This window comes from Mercenaria mercenaria, chromosome 6 (assembly GCF_021730395.1).
Source record: "Mercenaria mercenaria strain notata chromosome 6, MADL_Memer_1, whole genome shotgun sequence".
NCBI classification, from domain to species: domain Eukaryota; kingdom Metazoa; phylum Mollusca; class Bivalvia; order Venerida; family Veneridae; genus Mercenaria; species Mercenaria mercenaria.
This window is the reverse complement of record NC_069366.1, coordinates 33992807-34016686: the sequence shown is the minus strand read 5'-3', so window position 1 is coordinate 34016686 and position 23880 is coordinate 33992807. Positions and strand designations below refer to the sequence as shown.

Below are 23880 nucleotides of genomic sequence, written 5' to 3'. Positions count from 1 at the left end.
ACAGTCAAGTTCTCCCATCCTATGATGTAAGCCTTCGGGCGTATATTGCCCCGCTTGGCGGCGCTCTTGTTTCATGATCATACTTGACTTGAAATTAATTGATTTCACAATATTTAGAGATTGATCTGTGATTGCAGGAGAGTAAACGAGGAACTTTCATAGATACCAGTGAACCTGGTGATGCTACAGTTGGCCTGTTTTCTGGACTGGATGTGGGAATAGGTATGACGCTCAAATTTCATTGTACCATATGGTATGCATTGGAAATTTTAACGTCATTAAAGCTACTTTTCTTTGTAGATGTTGTTTTTATGTCACAAATTTTGGTTGAATAAATCGAATTTTTGCAATATCAGTTTGACAAATTAATTGTGTTGTTAAATTATCATACATTGATACTCCCAATTATATTTCTGGAAAAACAGTGTTAGCTTTTTACGTGAAGCAAATACATTGTAACAAAATGCACCCATACAAAGCCCCCGTCCCTGCTCAATTTCACATGGCAGACATAATCCCTGCTCCGTTTGATTTGTTCAATAAAAACTCTTAAAATTAAAAATCAATTAAAAGAAATTAAAAAAATGACAATTTTATATCACATAAAAATTAATACATGTATAGATTTTATAACAGAAGTAAAAATTGGAATATGATAGTAAAAATCTAAAGGGGGGATTTTGTCTGTGTTGGTCAAATTGAGCAGGGGGTATTTTGTCAGTATTCCAACTAGATGATATTGAAAGCCAATTTTTAAATTTGACTATACATCTGAAACATGATTGGTAAGAAAATAAGATTGTATTACAATGTATTTCATTTCATCATCATGTTACTACCTTGACAACTTTGCTGTTTTTCAGAAGACCACAAGGCTGTCCTTGTAGACATCAGAGGAAAGGCGAGGAACAGTAAGTTTTATTCACAACTAAAGTAGGAATTTAGGATGCTTACTTTTTCTTATGAAATTAATTTTCTTGAAAATGGGACAACCCATGATGGGTGGGGTATACATATTTTACAAATACCTCTTGTTTCCATTTAAAAATAATCAAAATAATAAAGTTCTAACAAATTTTGCAGTGATCATGAAGTACCGTCATCATACGAGTATAGGTCGCACTCGTGTATAAGACACAGTGAAAAAATATATACAGATTTCTGGAAAAATGCTTATACCTGTGTATTGGTCGCAGAAAAAAGGGTATCTCAAAAACATATAAATTTGTAAAGAAATGCTATTTTTCCGGCATTAGTCAGCCATTTTTGCAGTACCCGTACAGTGCTTTGTTGTGACCTTTTTTGGGGCTGAAATTCGGCCCCATTTCCCTGTCAAAAAAGTATGTTTTTCCCCCTATTTCTGAAAAAAATTCCCCTAAAAAAACAACAAAAAAACCCATTTAATTTTTAGCTCGACTTTTCGAAGAAAAAGTACAGCTATTGCACTCGCCTTGACGTCGCCATCGCTGTTGGTTAAAGTTTTTGATAAAGTCAAATATCTCTGTAACTATCAAAGCTATTGGCTTGAAACTTAAAATAGTTATTTACTATCAAAGTCTACACCAGGAGAAACAATCCCCATAACTCTGATTGGAATTTTGACAGAATTATGCCCCTTTTTATCTTAGAATTTTTGGTTAAAGTTTTTGATAAGGTCAAATATCTCTGTTACTATCAAAGCTATTGACTTGAAACTTAAAATACTTATTTACCATCAAAGTCTACACCAGAAGAAACAATCCCCATAACTCTGATTTGAATTTTGACAGAATTATGCCCCTTTTTAACTTAGAATTTTTTTTTTTTAATTTGATAAAGTCAAATATCTCTGTTACTATTAAAGCTTTTGACTTGAAACTCAAAATAGTTATATACAATGAAAGTCTGCACCAAGAGACACAATTCCCATAAATCTGGTTTGAATTTCGACAGAATTACGCCCCTTTTTAACTTAGAATTTTTGGTTAAAGTTTTTCATAAAGTCAAATATCTCTGTTACTATCAAAGCTTTTGACTTGAAACTTAAAATACTTATTTACCATCAAAGTCTACACCAGGAGAAACAATATCCATAACTCTGGTTTGAATTTTGAAAGAATTATGCCCCTTTTTAACTTAGAATTTTTAGCTTGACTATTCGAAGAATAGTCTAGCTATTCTACTCATCCTGGCGTCGGCGTCGGCGTCACACCTTGGTTAAGTTTTTGCATGCAAGTACATACAGCCATCAATAAAAGGCATATAGCTTTGAAACTTATTTTTTCTTTTTCTAGGTCAATAACCAACCTCTCTGGGACAAGTCCCATAACTCTGACATGTATTTTGAGCAAATTATGCCCCCTTTACATGCAAGTTACTATCTCCAAAACTAATGCAGATATTGATTTAAAACTTCACATGTGTCTTCGGGGTTATAAAACTAGTTGATAGCAGCAAGTCCCATAACTCTGACTTTCATTTTGGCCAAATTATGCCCCCTTTTGGACTTAGAAAATTCTGGTTAAAGTTTTGCATGCAAGTACATACAGCTATTTCTAAAAGGCATATAGATTTGAAACTTATTTTTTCTTTTTCTAGATCAATTACCAACCTCACTGGGTCAAGACCCATAACTCTGACATGTATTTTTAGCAAATTATGCCCCCTTTTAGACTTAGAAAATTTTGGTTAAAGTTTTACATGCAAGTTATTATCTCCAAAACTAATGCAGATATTGATTTGAAACTTCACATGTGTCTTCAGGGTTATAAAACTAGTTGATAGCAGCAAGTCCCATAACTCCGACCTTCATTTTGGCCAAATTATGCCCCCTTTTGGACTTAGAAAATTCTGGTTAAAGTTTTGCATGCAAGTACATACAGCTATTTCTAAAAGGCATATAGATTTGAAACTTATTTTTTCTTTTTCTAGATCAATTACCAACCTCACTGGGTCAAGTTCCATAACTCTGACATGTTTTTTGAGCAAATTATGCCCCCTTTTAGACTTAGAAAATTTTGGTTAAAGTTTTACATGCAAGTTATTATCTCCAAAACTAATGCAGATATTGATTTGAAACTTCACATGTGTCTTCGGGGTTATAAAACTAGTTGATAGCAGCAAGTCCCATAACTCTGACCTTCATTTTGGCCAAATTATGCCCCCTTTTGGACTTAGCAAATTCTGGTTAAAGTTTTGCGTGCAAGTACATACAGCTATTACTAAAAGGCATATAGATTTGAAACTTATTTTTTCTTTTTCTAGATCAATTACTAACCTCACTGGATCAAGTTCCATAACTCTGGCATGTATTTTGGGCAAATTATGCCCCCTTTTGGACTTTGAAAATTCTGGTTAAAGTTTTACATGCGAGTTTCTATCTCCAAAACTAATGCAGATATTGAATTGAAACTTCACATGTGCCTTCGGGGTTATAAAACTAGTTGATAGCAGCAAGTCCCATAACTGATATGCATTTTGGTCAAATTATTCCCCCTTTTGAACTTAAAACTCTTTTGATATTTAACCTTTTTAGGTAATATTTTCCTGCCTCTGGGACAATATTTCGAATAGTCGAGCTTGGCTGTCTTACGGACAGCAAGTCAAATATCTCTGTTACTGTTAAAGCTTTTGACTTGAAACTCAAAATAGTTCCAGGAGACACAATTCCCATAACTCTGATTTGAATTTTGACAGAGTTATGTCCCTTTTTAACTTAGAATTTTTTTTACTGGCAAAGCTCTAATTCAGATTCAAGCACTGAGAAAAGCCGAGCGCGCTGTCTTACGGACAGCTCTTGTTTATATATTTTTTTAAATATCCCAACCAACAAAACCCTTTCTAGATGTACATGATAAAGTATATTGTAACATATTTATGAAAAACACTGCTTTTATCACGACACAATTTTCCCCCTATTTTAGTGGTTACGGCGCAGTCTTCCCCTCCTTACGGGCCCTGCCACCATTCCCCCAAAGCTTAAAAAAATCACTGCCGTAATGTTAACAAAGTTGTGAAAACGACTTATGTCACGAGGTGAGATACTACTAAATTGACAGTTCCAATGGAATTTACAGCTGAGACAATAGAGGTATATCGATGACAATAACTGAGAGGTTAATCGAGTGACAGATGTCAAATTGAGTATGAGATGCTATCGAAAACACAGATATTTAAAGTTGTGTCCAAACTATCTCAAACTTCTCAACACCTTTTCAATCTCATCACCTTCTCAAACATCTCCTAACTATCAACTCGTGTGTTGCGGCCATTGGTTTGATGTACTTGCAAAATGTGTGAAAACACGTTGGGAAAGTTGTACACAGGTTTTGCTAAAAACTTAATGAGTTATAGAAATGCATTGTAAAATATATTTCGATGAAAAACAGCGTTTCTTTAAAGCTTTTGCAGGAGCTCTTAATTTTACTTTTTATACAAAATTCATTTAAGACGCCGGATCCTGATGCCAGCTTTTAGCTATGCCCGAGTCATAGGTAGTTACCCTTGAATTCTTTTCAATGTAAAGGTACGCGGTGTAAACAAAGATCTATTTTCTTAAATTTTTGAGTCCGGGAAAAAATGTGGTCTTGTTCTATACCCATGTATAGGTCCTACCGGTCCTTCCTGACCAGAATCTCTGTAAAAAAGGTGCGTCTTATACTCGTACGATGATGGTAATCAATTTATACTGAAAAAAGCAAAATAATTTGTAATTTAATGATTACTTTTTCAAGCAATCAACCCCAAGTCTGCAGTTTGACAGACCTTGGATTATGAAAGCCCATGTTGATCAGTATTATATTTATTAATATTTACAAATTTTACAAGATAATATGTACATTACAGAGGAGGAGGAGAAAGTAATAGGTCAGGCGGTATTATTCAGCACTGACCTAGAGTACAACCCACTTAAGCCCACTTTACAGTCCCACTTCACATACTTCTCTAACATGCTCGTCCGTGGACCAGAGACATTGTCACAGACTGTACAGAACTGGTTAGAGGTATGTAGCAGTATTGTGCTGTATTTTGTCAGAAGTTCACATGAAATGAAAGACAGAATATGGTAGGCACTGCCCTGGCAATACGTAGTTAATTTTCCAATCATATTCTGTCGTTCATTTGGCATAATCTCCCCAAAAAGAAAATTCATTTCTTATATTTACATTATATATCCTTACCATTTGTTAACAAATGTATTTTCATAAATTGCTCATATTTTGTAGTATTTAATTCAAGAATCAGCTTCTTGATCATTCTGTTGAACAGACAACATATTGTCGTCTAAGGAAAGTTCTGCTCGACTAAATGTGGGCATCATCAGAACAGCTGCTGCTGCATGTTATCACAAGATGGTGTTATCAAAACTTTGGCACCGTTCCTTTTCCACTCAAAACAAAATGAACATCATAATTATTATTTTCTTGGAACCAATAGGGAGAATGTAAATATTTCAATTTAATTGTATAACGCAAAACTGTGAGTTCCATTTACTGTCAATAACATGATTCTAGTGAGTAATGGTGCTGACTTTATAATGTGTGACAATCTTGCTAATAATATATCCCTGTCTTGCGTCGGATGCAGAATTTATAATAATTCCCTGTCTTGCTTCAGATGCAAAATTTATGATATATCCCTGTCTTGCTTCAGGTGCAGAAACCATAATGTAACCGGTTACCCTATCTTACTTCAGGTGCAGAATTCATAATTTGTCCATGTCTTGCTTCAGGTGCAGAATTCATAATCATTAATGTGTCCCTGCCTTACTTCAGGTGCAGAATTTCTAAATGTTTCCCTGCCTTGCTTCAGGTGCAGAATTCATAATGTGTCCCTGTCTTGCTTCAAGTGCAGAATTCATGATTTGTCTCTGTCTTGTTTTGGGTGCAGAATTTATAATAAATCCCTTTCTTGCTTCAGGTACAGAATTTATAATGCATCCCTATCTTGCCTCAAGGAGCAGAATTCATAATGTGTCCCTCTCTTGCTTCAGGTGCAAAATTTATAATGCATCCCTTTCTTGCTTCAGGTACAGAATTTATAATATATCCCTGTCTTGCTTCAGGTGCAGAATTTATAATATATCCCTGTCTTGCTTCAGGTACAGAATTTATAATATATCCCTGTCTTGCTTCGGATACAGAATTTATAATATATCCCTCTCTTGCTTTAGGTGCAGAATTTATAATATATCCCTGTCTTGCTTCAGGTACAGAATTTATAATATACAGTACAATCGCGATCCTACGAAAAGCCAAGGGACCGGCCGTTTTTTTTCGTAATATCGCATTTTCGTTTGTGCGCAGCATAGGAAATTGCGCTATACAGCACCTTAAAATCTACATGCCGTAACCCGTGATATTTAAACATGTGATTTTCGTATCGGAGTACATGTATACCGATTTTATATGTACATCTGGGTTTACATCAAATCTTATTCGAATCTGAACTCAGATGGTATCTAGAATATAAAACGGGTTGGGTTTTTTTCTTCACTTTTTATTCACTGTACATGAAACATACAGTATACAGGGTACATATACCGATACCCTCAGCTACCCTTTACTGCATTGGTTGGTATAATAAAACGAAAATATACAGATGATCAGGACTTAAATATTTTTTTTCAATTTCTTTATGCAGAGATGTTTGAGACGTATAGATATCGAACAGGTGTGACTGGTATGCCATCCGATCGGATAGTCATAGGAGAAAAAATTAACCACTAAATTGTGTCATAGTGTACAATGTATGTGTTTCAATGTGTTAATAGTTGTACCTCCTTTGAATAAGGGAGACTAATCCTGCAGGCTTAGTTAAATGTCAAGGGAGTTAATAGGGACTCGAGTGTGGAGGTTTAGAGTAATCAGTAAACATGAGTAGTTGATTGAATTGATAAATAAACAGATATTACCGTAGATACCCGTGTATAATGCGCACCCGTGTATAATGCGCACCCCCGATCTTAGTCCAAAATCCTGGGAAAAAAAAAAAAAAAAAAAAAAAAAAAAAAAATTTTGGTCAATTTTGAGGTGGATGGAAAACGAAAGTAGGGTTTACATCGACACCGGTAATAAATTTTATCTCCGCGGCGGAGAGCAGCATCGGGTTCACGGTACTATCGATTTTTGTTTTCTCGAAAATAAAACCAGTAAATTATTGTTATATTTGTTGTTTTACCTTTTTTAATTCACTATTTTGAATAAATAAATAGCTGCTGATTCAATATTTCGGAATGGTATCTTTCAAAATGACATGAGCTTCTCAATTCAAACTGATAACAAAAGGTGTGATAGTCTTTTTGTCACGATCATAAAGCCAGTACTTACCGGCAATTAACGTGTCACCTCGTGTCAATTATGTTGTTCACAGTTTGATCTCGGTTAAAGATAATTCTCGATCTTTAATTAGTATTATAATTTTTGTGATTTGTAAACATTTCTTTCGTCAAAATACTTTTAAATTTATATGAAATTAATTTTGTTTGAAAGAAAAATAAACAATTCGATCTTTTACGGAACGTAACGGCAATCTTAGATTTTAGCGGAGACAGTAAGCGCGGGGAGTAGTTTCCCTTTACCAAAATGGCGAACATCGGTAACAAACTTGTTTTGAAGTTGGAAAATTGTATATACCTGTGTATTATGCGCACCCACGATTCGGGGGTGGTCCCGAGGGTCAAAAAACTGCGCATTATACATGGGTATCTACGGTAACAAGTGGTAGCAGAGCGAAATAATAATAATATTTGAAGAGGACTGTGTCAATTTTGTGCTCAGTGAAAGTATTGTCTGTAGGACAGCGGATTTTGTGTTATAAGTGGAATAATTGATGAAAAATGGCAACAAAAATAAACCCGCCATCACTGAAATCAAAAACATATGAACTGTATTAACATGAACTTCTAGCCTGGAGGGAAGTTACAGACTTGGAGGGACTGACTGACTGACCGAAAAGCCGGGTGTTGCTATAGCATTATCACTTCCAGAAGATGATGAGAATAAAATTCGTGAAAAGGTTTTTGAACAATTAAACTTGGATGACTTGAAAAAGGAAGATGGGTTAGATACTTTAATTCATTTTTTGGACAAACATTTGGCTAAAGATGATTTGACAGATAGTCTAGAAAAGTTTGAGGAATTTGAGGATTTTCAACGTTTGGATGGCCAATCAGTTACTGAATATATTGCCCAGTTTGATTCAAAGTACAGAAAATTAGAAAAGAAGAGTATGAAACTCCCCTCTGAAATCCTGGCATTTAAACTTCTTAGGAGGGCCAATATCTCAAAAGAAGAAAAGTTGTTAGTCTTAACAGGAATGAATTATGAAAGTAAGGAAACATAATACGACGAGGCTAAGCGTTCATTGAAAAGTTCAAGGGTGGTGTTGTGGAGGGGGCATTATCTTCACATGGGGCGGGATCAGCCATTAAACTTGAACCAGCATTTCTTGTACCAAATGAGGAAGCATTGCGGCAGGGTGTGTGAAAGCCAGACCAGAATTTGTTCAAAGGTGCACAGCACGGAGAGGAGGAAGAGGAAATCGGGGTTATAGTAGAGGTTCAAATTACAAGAGCCGAGATGGGAATCAAAGCAAGAAAATGAACCCCATGGGGGCAGATGGTAGGACATTAACTTGTAAATCATGTGGTTCTTACAGAAATTTACTTGCTGACTGTCCTGATAGTTATGAAAACATGGCTAAGGTCAATGTAACAGAGGATGATCATGTGGTTTTATTTACAGGTTATAATAAAGACGATTTATCACAGTTAGGTGCAGATGCTCGACAGTGTGAAGTCTTAGACAGTGCCTGTAGCAGTACGGTGTGTGGAAAAACATGGTTGAAAGATTACATTAAGACTCTAGACTCAGTTGATAGAGAAAAGGTAGAGAAAAATGAGGGACAAAAAGTATTTAAATTTGGAGGTGGTACAAGACTTAAGTCCGAGGGTGAATTTATGATTCCAGTAGTAATTGCCGGAAAAGAAGTTACAATCCAAACAGATGTAGTAGACTCTGATATTCCTCTCTTATTGTCGAGAACAGCAATGAAAGCAGCAAGTATAAAAATGGATTTGCAAAATGACACAGCAAATATTTTTGGTAGAGATGTAGGACTTAATTTAACATCATCAGGTCATTATTGTATTCCTGTTGACAAATCTGACAAGATTGAAGTTCAGAGTGTATGTGCTGTACAGCTTGGTGAAATGACTGTGAAAGATAGATACAAGACATTACTATTGTTGCACAGACAGTTCGCACACCCACCAATGAAAAGATTACGATCGTTACTTCAAGATGCGGGAATATGGAAAAATGAATATGAAGAGGATTTAAATGGCATTGTTAAAAAATGTGAACTTCGTAAAGTGTATACAAGAACTCCATCACGACCAGTTGTTGCATTGCCGATGGCAAAGGAATTCAATGAAAAAGTGTCGATGGATTTGAAACAGTGGAAAGGTAGATGGATTTTACATATGATTGACATGTGGTCTCGGTATACAGTTTCCATATTCATCAACAGGAAGCGACCATGTGATGTGATGGATGCCATGATGAAGCACTGGATAGGTGTGTATGGTGTCATGGGGGCACTGATGACAGATAATGGCGGGGAATTCAGCTCAGATGAAATGAGAGAGGTGGCCTCCATTCTAGATGTCAAGGTCTGCACAACTTCAGCAGAAAGTCCTTTTCAAAATGGACTTTGTGAAAGAGTGCATGCTGTAACTGATATGATGTTGTTAAAACTTCAGGCAGAAAATCCCTCAAGTGATAGTCAGACAATATAGTCATGGGGAAATATGGCAAGAAACTCATTACAAATGTAGAATGGATTTAGCAGTCATCAGCTGGTTTTTGGTAAAAATCCAAACTTACCTGGAATTCTGAAAGATACGCTCCCTGCTCTGGAAGGCACAACATCAAGTGAAAAGTTTGCTGAACATTTGAATGCTCTTCACCAAGCAAGAAAGGCATTCATTGAATCTGAAGCTAATGAACGAATCAGGAGAGCACTAAGAAATAGAATTAGAGCTGCAGAAGAAAATTATGAAAATGGCGACCTTGTTTACTATAAACGGGAAGACAAGGAGAGATGGTTAGGACCAGGGTAGGTTGTTTTCCAAGATGGAAAAGTGATATTTATAAGACAGGGAGGATTATTTTTAAGGGTATCCCCAAATAGGTTAACAAGAGCAGGACAGAGTGTGAATGAAGAAGATAATACCACTGAAGTCCAAACAGACCAAAACAAGACTGTATCTAGTATAGAGAACAATGAGAATAGCAACACTATTTCTGAATAAAACATAGTTAAGCAAACATGTGAACAAATAGAATCTGATCAAAACAAAGAGAAAGAAGGTCAAATAAGTGATATGAAAGTGAGTAAAGGGGATAAAATTCAGTATAAAGAAAACAGTGAATGGTTAGATGCCGAAGTTATGAGTAGGGCAGGAAAGGCTACAGGGAAATATAAATATTGGTACAATATAAAGGATGAAAATCAAGTGGAAAAGAGTGTTGATTTAGAAAAGATAGAATGGAAATTTCTCAGTCATAGTGGTGAGAGCGAAGAAGTTTTAAATAAAAATCTACATAACCAGTCAAACCGATGAAACAAGGACTGCTCAACAATCTGAATTAGAAAAGCTAGCAGAATTTGGAACTTATGAAGAAGTACCAGACTGTGGTCAGAAAACAATTCCCACAAGGTGGGTTATACCAGATTAAGATGGAAAAGTGAAAGCAAGGTTAGTGGTAAGGGGTTTTGAGGAAAAGATCATAGACATACCGCGGGATAGTCCTACTGTAGGAAAAGGGGCCATGTGTATATTTTTGTCACTTTGGTCACACAATAAATGGACAGTTAAGACAACAGATATTAAATCAGCGTTTCTTCAGGGAAAGGAACTTGAAAGGGAAATATTTGTCAGACCTCCAGTGGAGAGTATGACCCCCAAAGGAATCATTTGGAAATTGAAACTTGGACTTTATGGGCTAAAAGATGGTGCTTGTCAGTTCTATTTGAGTGTCAGGGAAGAATTAGTTCGCTTTGGTTTTATTCAATGTAAGTTTGATCCAGCAATGTTTCATGTTCAAAAAGATGGACTACGGGGCATTATCTGCTGTCATGTAGATGATTTCCTTCATGCAGGTGATAAGTACTTTGATCTATTAATAGAAAAACTTAGAGATAGGTTTCTGGCAGGAAAGATAGAAGAAAAGTCATTAAAACACATTGGGTTTGATCTTCAGCAAAATGAGAAAGATATCATTTTAGATCATACAAATTATGTTAAAAATATACAGCTGGAAAATCTTTGTGTAGCCAGAGCCTCTGAAAAAGAATCTGAACTCAGATCTGATGAACAAACTTGGTTTAGACAACTGATTGGAAAGTTGAATTGGGTTGTACAGAGCTCCAGACCAGATATGGCTTTTGAAATGAGTACAAAATTGAAATGGGGAACTGTGAAAGATTTATCAAGGGCTATTAGAGTAGTTAGTAGACTGAAAGAATTTGAATCATTCATCAGATATCCTTGTCTTGATTCAGATATGTCTTTGCTAGTATCTACAGATGCTTCTCTTGGAAATCTGGACAATGGAAAGGGCAGTACAAGTGTTTATATACTTTGGTTAATTGATGGTAAAGGGAACTACTGCCCTGTATCATGGAAAGTAAATAAAATCAAACGTGTTGTTAGGTCTACAGTAGCAGCAGAATCTCTCAGCCTTCAGGAAAGTCTAGATGCAAGTATTTACTATAGAAGTATGTTAACAAATTTGTTGGGAGTTCCTGATAAAACAATCCAAATTTCAGCATATGTAGACAATAAAAGTGTCATTGAAGCTATCTTCTCAACTAGACTTGTAGATGACAAAATGCTCAGGATAGACATTGCTGCTATTCAGGAATCAGTAACAATGACATCAAGTGTGTTAAATGGTGTCCAGGTCAATTTCAGTTAGCAAACTGTATGACAAAATTTGGGACGTCATGCCTCCAGTTAATTAAAGTACTACAGACAGGACAAATGTTGAAGGCATTGTTGTAATATGTGTGTTACTTCAAGTTTTAAAAATTGACTGAGTTAGAACACAAGTGAATTACAAATGTAAAGTTGTTTACCGTTGGTACATATTTTCTTTTGGAATTTTGTGGTCACACAGCTACGTTATAATCTTTAATTTGTTATGTTATTTTATTATATTTTTCAGTATTTGTTTACTGTAAACTCGCCCCGGCGTCAGTGTGCCCTTCCTTGGTTAAAGTTTTTCGGCAACCTTTGTTTTTCTGTCATATCTTTGTTACTATTGCTTATATCTTTCTGTAACTTCACATAAACATTGTCCAGCATACAAACAAAGTATGTGCAGGGACTGGGCCCATTATACCCAAGGTCAAGGTCACCAAGTTGTTATACTTGGAATTATTTTTCGAAAGCTTCGTTTATAGACATATCTTTGGTACTTTAAAAGATAATGACTTGAAATTAAAAATATTTCTTCATAATCATCATCTGCATATGTGGTTACAATCCCCATAACTCTAATTGTATTTTTGACAGAATTATGCCCCTTTCATACTTAAAGTTTTTTGGCAATCTTCGCTTTCTGGATATAACTTTAGTACAGTATAAGATAATGACTTGAAACTTAAAATGTATCTTTATCATCATCATCTGCATGTGTGGTAACAATCCCCATAACTCTGATTTGTGTTTTTGACCAAATTATGCCCCTTTCATACTTTAATTTTTTGACAAACTTCGTTTTCTGCACATTACTTTGGTACTATATAAGATAATGACTTGAAACTCAAAATATATCTTTACCATCATCATCTTGATGTATCTTCTCTTATTGAGACATAAATTCATTTCACTGTCAAATTGCCGAATAGTGGAGCGTGCTGTCTTACAGACAGCTCTTGTTATTATTTGTTCCATTTAGGGACAGCTTAATTTTGCAGTTTTGTCTTTAAAGTTTAATAATTCTTTAACAAAAGAAAGAAAGTATAATTAATGTTAATGGTTGTACCTCCTCTGAATAAGGGAGACTAATCCTGCAGGCTTAGTTAAATGTCAAGGGAGTTAATAGGGACTCGAGTGTGGAGGTTTAGAGTAATCAGTAAACATGTGTAGTTGATTGAATTGATAAATAAACAGATATTAACACTTGCTTCAGGTACAGAATTTATAATATATCCCTGTCTTGCTTCAGGTGCAAAATTTATAATGCATCCCTTTCTTGCTTCAGGTACAGAATTTATAATATATCCCTGTCTTGCTTCAGGTGCAGAATTTATAATATATCCCTTCCTTGCTTCAGGTACAGAATTTATAACATCCCTATCTTTCTTCAGGTGCAAAATTTATAATGCATCCCTTTCTTGCTTCAGGTACAGAATTTATAATATATCCCTATCTTGCTTCAGGTACAGAATTTATAATACATATCCCTTTCTTGCTTCAGATCCAGAATTTATAATATATCCATCTTGCTTCAGGTACAGAATTTATATTATATCCCTGTCTTGCTTCAGGTGCAGAATTCATAATTTAAGCCTACCTTGCTTCAGGTACAGAATCTATAATTTGTCCCTATTTTGCTTCAGGTTCAGTTTGACTGCAAAGTTGTTCCACAGACATTCCCATCACATGAATTATCTTTCATGGCAGCAATGTTTACAGGATTTAATGAAGGTAAAATATAAACTGATATTCCATAAAGATGAATGACTTTCAAACTCAGGTCAAGGTATTTGTAATGTGTATGACATATAACATTCCTAATATTGTTCTCACTCGTTTGTACACTACTTAAATTACACCACAATAATGTAAATAAAATAGGCTCAAAGACTTCCCTAATGTTAAAAAAAACCTGCATTTATAATTTGACAAGACAGAAAAAAACTTAGATGCTGAAATGGTCAATTCTGATAGTAATAGACATATTGTTATTATTCAGTTTTGTTAATTCTTATGATAGAATTAATAAATTAATGTTTATACAAAACTGATCCATGTTTGAAGTACACATGTTTACATTATTATTGTTTTAAGTGCATAAGCCATGTGAGTTAGTGTATGGTGTACCATCAGAAGTAGAGGGACTATCTAACATTGATTACTCAACCAAGGCTGAGGATTGTCTTAGATTGTGGAACAGGTATTGCAGCTTCATTTCTTCCCCCTCCCCTTCTTTTTGCATTACACCTAAAGTATTAACCTTTAGCCTGCTGGCGGCAAGTGGTTTTGCCTTTGCCACCAGTGCAGACCAAGATCAGCCTGCACATTCGTGCAGGGCTGATCATGATCTGCACTGTTCGCTATTCAGTCAGTAAATTTTCAGTGAACACCCCTTTGAATAAGAAGTGGTGATGCCCATATTGAATGAAGGACCAGTCCACTTTAGAAGGTTAAAAAGGTCTAGTTTAAAGCACAAGCGTGTTAAAATGGACCATTAAACCATTGTGTTAATTTATCACCAAATTTTTTTAGTTTTTACGTTCAGCTTTCGTTTGCTTTTCCATTACCATTTGTTATGTGTATAGGTAGCTTAACATCTTTTATATTCTAATTAACTTGGATGCTTTTTCTTCAAAAAGCTTATAAAAGTAAATTGCAGTTCCGCATTGCGTCATCACATTAAATATATTGAATTGATATTATTTATACAGATTTACTGTTTTTATAGGATACGAGAATCTGAGAGCGATAGTTTTACATCAGAAGAAGCACAGATGTTCATATCAGGACTAGAGGGACATTTTTATGAAATTTTCAATATAAAATTAAATGTAAGTTACAGTACTGATGCTCTAGTACGTTGGAGTCAGAAACTTTAAATACACATGTTGTTTATTTTATTACCAGCAGGAACTACTTTATTATTTACACATTTATTTCATGCTTTTTCTTTGTTGGCAGTTAGATATAACTTATAACTTCAGTTTGAAAAAAAAAATGAAAACTTGACATTTACAAAACTGTTACAAAAGTAAAGGTGCAGATTGCATATCCAGTAGTTACGTAAATTTAAATAAAACTACCTGTAATAATAATCATCAGGGTATGCAAAATATGTTAAACAAAGGATTTTAAAGGCACTGCAGGGCTTGACAAATTCTTTGATAGAATTTTTGCTTGTCCTGCTGCAATTTGTACTTGTCCTGCAATTCACTTAGAAAATGATTTTTTACAGATGGCATCTGTTAAAAACGGTACATAGTGGAATCTTGTTCTTTCGAGTATCTAGCTAATGGAATCATAATGCTGAACAACTAATTAACTTTCGTTTTAGATCTTTTAGCTATCGGCTTCTTCATGGCTCCATTTTAACTAGATATTGTACTTGTGGTAAAAAACTCGCACTGGATGGGTACTACAGCAAGTTTCACTAGCCCGGGTCCGATTTCTACTTGTATTTATGGGCGGACAAGTGGATTTGTCGAGCCCTGCACTGTATATTGAGAGTTCAGTTATGTTGGTCTTCTATTCTCAATTATATTGTTTTATATTTTACAGGCTATGCCACTACTGACTATTGGAACTTCAGTAGCGTTTGTTGGCAGAGATGGAAAATTAAAGGTACAATTTACTCAGAGTAATTCTAGCAGTACTAGTCTAGAAAGATCACTCAAGGTTTACCAAACATTTTTCATGCTATAAATTTGCAGTAGAAATGTAGCAGGTATCTAGAAACATTGAAGGTTTTTCAGTGACCTTTGAATTGAAATGCAGATAATCTGTCTATGAAACATCTGATTTTTGCAAGACTGGGTATGTAGCACAAAAATGTTGTATGCCTGTCATCCGCTGTTTTCCACCATCTTGGGAGTTACTGATACTGGCTTTATAGTGTGATGATGAATTTATTATACCAAAATTCATTTGATTCATCCTGATCTCGTAATAGAATCAACCAGGTTTGCACATTTGTTCAAATGTCAAGCTGATGAATGGAATTTTTCATTCACAAACTAGAGATTAAAATTTTATCGGGACAAGCTTTTGCTGTTGTATTGGTAGTGGAAGAAAACTTGCAAAGTTTGCCAGCAAATAGACTGTGTCAATTGAAACATACGTCTAAAAGAACACGCAACAGGTCTGACGGAAATTATGTACGACTAAACAACCATAAAACCAAACTGGCTTTAGATTTAAAAAAATATAAAATGTAATTATAGGTATATTATAATGTAATCATTTTATTGTTTTCAGTTATATACTAGATCTGCTGATAATGTGTTGAAAGTTTTACGGCATCTTACAGACCTGGCTCTAGACCAACTGAAAACATTCTGAAACAAGAAGCAAGATAATGGACTATGTTATATAGAATTGAATCTCCTGTGATATTGAACTGGAATGATATGATACTCCAATTTATAGTCCATATGAGCCGTGCCATCAGAAAATCAACATAGTGGCTTTGCGACCAGCATGGATCCAGACCAGCCTGCGCATCCACGCAGTCTGGTCAGGATCCATGCTGTTCGCTAACAGTTTCTCCAATTCCAATAGGCTTTAAAAGCGACAGCATGGATCCTGACCAGACTGCGCAGATGCGCAGGCTGGTCTGGATCCGTGCTGATCGCAAACCCACTATGTTGGTTTTCTCATGGCACGGCTCATATACAGTATGGATGAAATTGTAGTTCTTCTGCTCTAGAGAGGAATATTATCATCACCATGTTGATGTGTATGCAATATAGACAACTTGACAAGATGATAGTATGTTTACACAGATTTCAAGATGTTGATACGACGGAAAGAGAAAAATAAAGAAAAATGCACTGAAAGTGTTTAGAAGTAAAATGTTGTACCTAAATAAGTGAAATTTAAGAGCAATTTGCAACTTTTTCTATGCCAGTTTGCTCTAACTAGTCTCACGTTAGCATCTTAAAGTAAAAGTGATATTAATGTTTAGAGTGTCTGATACAGAAGAACATATTTGTATTTTTATTTTTGCTGAAATTTACTTCATCTTCTGGCCATGAAATTTTGGAGTTTTGGCCAAAACCGCTTTTTTTTTTCTTTTTTTTTGGTGGGAAATGCATAGATTTCAAATTTTGCAGATGAAATGACAGAGTCTCATTTACTTGTTATGATTTAATTTTAAATTTGTGGATTGATTCAAAATTAGTCCCCAACAAATGTTTATGATTTTACTGTATATAAGAATAAGGGAAAGTGATGAACCATTTTATCTGGGGAAAACTATATACTTAAACTAAAAAGTTTCGAAGCTATTTTGATTTTCATTGAAGTATTTGTGTCAGTCAGAAAAATTTCATTTACTGACACTGCTTGTGTTACACTAGTCGAGTAAATTACACACATTTTCAGGGTTGCCAGTAAGTTTGAATAGACTGTACGAAACAAACAGTAGTTTGTGTTTTTATAATTCATAAATTTTTCTTTCAGTAGTTTAGAATTACTTGTAACAAGCCTTGGATTTGTCAGGATCTATTGTGATTTGTCAGGATCTATTGTGATTTGAGGAATTTGACTGTCAGAATATTCCTATAAAACACTATAGAATAAGGAGACTTCAGGAAAGGTTGTTTTTTTTTTGACAATCCAGGTCTGATGTAGATTATTCTTATTAACTGTCATTTCCTCTGGCAAAGCCTGTAGTCTTGCCATTTTTCAGATATTGTAGTTTGTTGTTGGCACGTTTTCAGAGGGTAATATTTTGTTTTACTATCACAAGTTGCCAGTTACTGAAAATTATGAAGGGGCCTCCGTGGCCGAGTGGTAAAGGTCGCCGACTTCAAATCACTTGCCCTCATCGATGTGGGTTCGAGCCTCACTAGGGGCGTTGAATTCTTCATGTGAGGAAGCCATCCAGCTGGCTTACGGAAGGTCGGTGGTTCTACCCAGGTGCCCGCTCGTGATGAAATAATGCACGGAGGGGCACCTGGGGTCTTCCTCCACCATTAAAGCTGGAAAGTCGCCATATGACCTATCATGTGTCGGTGCGACGTTAAATCCAAAAAAAAAGAAAATATGAAGTTATGCCTTATGTGTACCAGTTGGATTTTATTCACTATTTCAGAAAGCATCTCGAGTTAGTTTTTACTTAATTTATATAACCCAGTAGTATTTACTTGAAAAACATAAATTTAAAGTTTTAATTGTATGGATCTGCCAGTAGGAAGCAAAGTCAAAAGCAGCCTATTTTTACCAAGTGTGTATTATTATATTATACTATACTGCACATACACTTAAGATCTATGAAATGAAACAAGGTCTGAAATTATCGTAAGAACCTAGATAGAAGTCTTCCTAAATCTTGTGGCAAGAGTATGAGATCTCTTTTATCAGTGTAGATGCTTTTTTTTGTACTTTACTTGATAGGCATCATGGAAGTGTCTATGGGGTATGGATCCATACCTCTAGAATATGATTCTAGAAGTATGGATCCGTACCCCTAGACTACTCAGTTACACATCTAATACACGTATAGCTACGCACAGTATAAATGCATTCCACCACTAAATAAACTGGAAGTTTACATTACACACGACATTTAATTGTGAATGTGGTACTGTAAGTTAATTAATATATTTAGTCAAAATCATTCGACGAGGATATTCTACATAAAAAGTAAACATCTTGAAATAAACTATTTTAGTGAATGAAGTGTATTGCATATCTTTAATAATAATGGTTAAAGGTATATACTGTAAAATCATTTAATTTCGTGGGCATGAAATTTCGTGGTTTTGGTAAAAACGTCAATTTCGTGGGGATATGAATTCGTGGATTTCAACTTTTGAACATAAAATTAATGGGAATTTTACTTGTTCGTTGGGATTAAATTTCGTGGATTGACTCAACCACGAAAATTAGTCCCCCACGAATATTAATGATTTCACAGTATTCAGGAATTATTTTACCATGTTGATTTAAGGAAATGGAAAAATGTTGATAATTACTTGATTGCTATGGGACTATATGATTTTATACAAAATATGACAAATGGTCTACCGACTTACCCTGTCCGTGGTAAAAATTAGGAACATTTAAAAAGATAAGTGAAATATACCGGTAAGGTTATTGTATTGGTAGCTTGATTTTGGATGATGTATTCAGCTCGAGTGGACTTTGCGAGACCTCGATCACCTTAAACATGCAAGCAGTGTGTAAACCAGTTTGGTAAAATTTATGAGGATCTATAAGGCTTGCCTTTCAGTTGATATTTTGTGCAAGTATTTCTATTTACAAGCAAGTGCCTTCTCACTTGCCAGAATTAATATTCCTAAACGAGTGTGTTACTCCAGATCTGCAAATGGTAACAATATTGATGACTTTCTTTAAACAGTTTATTGAATTTGCTTTTGTATTGCCTATTTTGCAAATAAATTATTGAGATCTTATCTTTTGTTATCTACTTGAATGTGGTGAGATGGTTCACTGTTCCCATTTTCCTGTAGTCTGACCTCAAGACTGAAAATGGTTTCCAGTCACTAACTAGAAAATGCGCTAGCCTAGGATTGTCAAATTTCATAGCATGTTTGTCTGTGATCAATAGATTTTCCCTATTGTTTTTGGAGTTGGTAGTTCAGAGAGTGTGACCTTAAGGCTGAAAACAGTTTGGGAAGATGCCTTGATCTGAAATAGCATATCTTAATAGGATGATCGTGTGTTGTAACCAGATAATGGCTATTGCTTTTGAGACAAGAAAATTTATAGTTCCAAGGTCAAGATCAATAGACTCAAATTAAACTTCAAAACTTCATTGGGTCTGGTTTTCACTAGGTCAAAGGTGAATGTCATGGCATATTCGAGGCTGGATTACAGTTACATCTGACATTTCATCATTGGGGAGAGACATACCTATTTTACAAATAGTTGGATAAATACCATTATTTGAGACAACTGTGAACTGAGGTCTCATAGACAAGACCCATACTTATAGCCCAAAGGTCATACTTAAGAATCACTCAAACAGTGTACATACAGTCTGGTGCATAATTCTACCAGAGAAATACAACAAAGCTCAGTCAAACTTTGGGGATCAAAGTTTTCCAAAATCACTGTTTGGGCCAAAACACTGCCCTCCACTAGCCCAAGGACAAAAGTCCAAAGATCAAGGTCAGATGTAAGAGCGCTTTAAGAGTGTTCTTTGCTTTTGCTCCATAACTCAGACTCTTAAGTTGTTGCTACAGAAGTTCTTTGATGTATCCACAATGTTTTGTTCACAATATATTTGACATATTGGGTAAACAGTAAAACTTTAAATACAGCAGAAACCTCTAATATAAGGAACACTCAATCCCCACCAATCTCTTCTATATGCAAAATCAAAGGATAAATAATGTTACGGACTTAATAATATTCATTAAAATTTCACACGCATTTGAGGTTTGTTTGAATTTTGGTTTTTCACCAGTATTTCAGTTATGTAACAGCAGTGACTGATATTCTAGCCAGTGTTACTTGATTCTGTACCAGTATCGACTCATTTAGATCAACTGTCATCAGTCACAGCTAGCATTGCTGAGAACATATCTCACTACACTCTGAACACGTTGATGCATACTCTTGTATTCTACCTATTGAGCTAACCAGGTAGCTTTGCATAAGCAACTGATAGGGCTGTTTCATTCATTCTTTGTTGAATTACAATCTTATGACAAGATTTATCAAAGTAAAGCATTTGGAAAGTCCTAAAATGCTAAAACCTGAAACAGTTTATCATAACATATTCCTTTTATTTTAATGTCCATATTGACTTTGCACTCATTAATCTTCATTAACTAAACCTGCAAAGTTTACAAATGGCACGGTGGCTTAGTGGCAAGCTCTGACATCCAGGCATGTTACCATGGATTCGAATTCAGTTCAGAACATTTTTATTACTTCAATGTAATGTAATTTTATTGATATTTTATTTTATGAAAAATATTTTCGTTTTTGTAGCATTTATTTTTTATGGTGTACCAACGGCAGTTGCTTGAATTAACCATTGAATGAACAAACACTTGTCCAGTCCTGAAGAATTTAGTTGACATTCTGAAGAATGGTTACTTGTGTATTTCTTTCAATAAATAGACAATAAATCATGAAAAGTGCCTTTTAAGTGAACAGATGAAATCAAACGAGAGTTGTCTGTAAGACAGCACGCTCGACTTTTCTCAGTGCTTGACTCTGAATTAGAGCTTTGCCAGTAAAAACTTTAACCAAAAAATTTAAAGTTAAAAAGATCATAACTCTGTCAAAATTCAATCAGTGTTATGGGGATTGTTTCTTCTGGTGTAGACTTTGATAGTAAATAACTATTTTAAGTTTCCACTCAAAAGGTTTGATAGTAACAGAGATATTTGACTTTATAAAAAAACTTGAACCAAAAAAAAAAAAATCAAAGTTAAAACGGGGCATAACTCTGTCAAAATTCAAATCAGACTTATGGGGATTGTTTCTCCTGGTGCAGACTTTGATAGTAAATAACTGTTTTTGCGTTTCAAGCCAATAGCTTTGATAGCAACAGAGACATATGACTTTATAAAAAACTTTAACCGACGACAGTGGGGCGAGTGCAACAGCTCTACTTTTTCTTCGAAAAGTCGAGCTAAAAATGATATGGTCAGACAGAGGTCTTGACCCCATGCCACGACTGGTATTGTTTTGTCTGCACAGCTGTACCTGCACGTGCGACTTGGTGATAAAAAAAAGTCTATGTATTATTGGTTATCAATGTTTGTATTGCTCTTAAGGTTCCGGCACCAATAATCTATGGAATCATATGAAATATTCACAAATGCAGGGTCAGTACTTAAACTGAGACTTCCAGCAAAAAAACATCAAACTTTGTCTTTGAATGGTGTTCTGAAGAGATTGTAGATGTTGTTTTATACGTCAAAGTTTGATATTGTAATATACTATGCGAAAATCTGGTGAAAATTAACAAACAACTAGTTCTATCATCATAGTTTTATTTATTTTAAAACTTAACAATTTATATTTATATATATATATATATATATATATATATATATATATATATATATATAGACATTTTAAAAATGAATCTAAAATTCCAATGCAACTCTGTATCCATAATTTCCGTCTAATGTTGTCTTTTCATCAGTTACTTGTCCGTAAAATATCTTACATCTATGTAGTCAAGAGATTCAGAAACATTGTAAGCACTGCTTTCCTCTGTATTCAGGTCATTTAGTTACTGTAGAAAAGATAATACATTGTACACTGAACCTACCTTCTCTGATACCTACCTAACTTGGCAAAGAAGCCTACACCGCAACTTCCAATCTTTACACAACTGAACTGAAACAATATCAGTAAGGTTATATTGTACCTCACTTCTTTCAAACAGTAGCATCCCCCCAATTAGTTTATGACATACTGAAAATGAAGTGCCAAGCTATATCATCCAAAGCTGAAGACATTGTCAAAACCCGTTTCTTTCAAGCAATTGGAAAGCATACTTTTGTTCTTTCACATGTTGGGCCTGAACTTCCAATTTCTCTTGCCAATCTCCCAAACTTGTCATCTATTTGCCTCACGATCCAAATTCTTCTCTTATGCCCACTTACATTGCAACATACCCTTCTAATTTGTTGTATTTTTAGCTCTGGTAGCCCCGTTTTGCTGCAATTGTTCCACACATGCATAAGTCCATAGAACTTTAGGCTTCAAGTTTCCACTTCACAACATCGTACTTGACCACACTCAAATATTGTTAACTTCTACCTGCAACCTTTTCCAATTTCTTCCACTGTCCATTCTTGCAAATACGAAACATTCTCTCTTTACATTTGTCCACAGAATGATATACATCATTCAAGTACTGTTTCTTCCCAAACTCCCACAAAATTCTTCTTGTATTCATGCCCACACAAAACATTCCATTCTAATCTGTTGCACATACATATCTGTCTACGGTTAGGTTGTCCACAAATTTACAATTTTCCAGTATCATCAAACGCACATTATGTAATATACGCATAACCATCTATTTGCCAAATACAAAATTTAGTTGGTACAATTCTTCCTTTATTCGAGTCTACAAAAAAATTCTCTTCCAGTTATTTCTTTATGCATACATATTGGCTCTCAGATTATTGTTAAGGAATTTCATCACTTTCCAACATCATTTCTAAACCCCCTCTCATTATTGACACACAACGCCTTTTTGTACACATTCGTACAGACAAATTTCAGATATTCTTGCCATTACAATCTCAAATTAACCTCTTCACATTCAAATAGATATACTTCCACAACCTCATGTCATAAGCCTTCAAGCATAATCTTGTTTGTTCAGAACTATCAAGTCAAACAAAGAACAGCCTAAAATTACTGCATATACATCCATACCATAATATATTTCAGACAAAATAAGGCTTGGGGGCGGTTATGTATCTTTGTGGCAGTTTTGTTCAACCTGAACACATTTATATGTTGGATACAGATGTCCTTTTTATTAATATATCAGTTGGCTGATGGCGGTCAGTAAACCTAAACAGATTCCTGTATACATTACCAGTACCGTGAAACACAGTTTCCTTGACCATCTAGGCCAACTCGAGCATGTAAGTGTCTGCGGCCATTATCCTAATATTTTCTATGTTATGAAAACTCGGTGCCCCTGATAACTTATGCATATTGCTCATTCCCTGATAAATCAGTGTTTAAACTGATATAAACATATAAATCAGAGAGGAAGGATGAATAACTTTAGACACACTGTCCTCAGCGAAAATGTCACAATGAGTATTCGCATTCTCTAAGCACTGAACTAGTAACCCAATTTGAAGTATTCAACTCTCAATACTTAATTTACCCGACAGGCAAATCTGAAATATATGGATTACTAGCAGGGACATAGTCACTAAAGTATTTGTCAC

General features: G+C 35.0%; 1 protein-coding gene across 1 annotated transcript in view; it reads left to right on the top strand.

Annotated features, from left to right (window-relative positions):
* Nucleotides 1-19386, top strand: part of LOC123549181 (centromere protein L-like) — a 32249-nt gene extending 12863 nt beyond the window's left edge. Inside the window, exons 6-13 of the mRNA XM_045337055.2 lie at nt 138-222; nt 864-911; nt 4825-4982; nt 13612-13699; nt 14063-14168; nt 14697-14799; nt 15527-15589; nt 16223-19386. Of these exons, the coding sequence (XP_045192990.2) occupies nt 138-222; nt 864-911; nt 4825-4982; nt 13612-13699; nt 14063-14168; nt 14697-14799; nt 15527-15589; nt 16223-16306 (735 nt within the window). The 3' untranslated portion in view covers nt 16307-19386. The remainder of the gene's footprint in view (nt 1-137; nt 223-863; nt 912-4824; nt 4983-13611; nt 13700-14062; nt 14169-14696; nt 14800-15526; nt 15590-16222) is intronic.
* The last annotated feature ends 4494 nt before the right edge of the window (nt 19387-23880 follow it).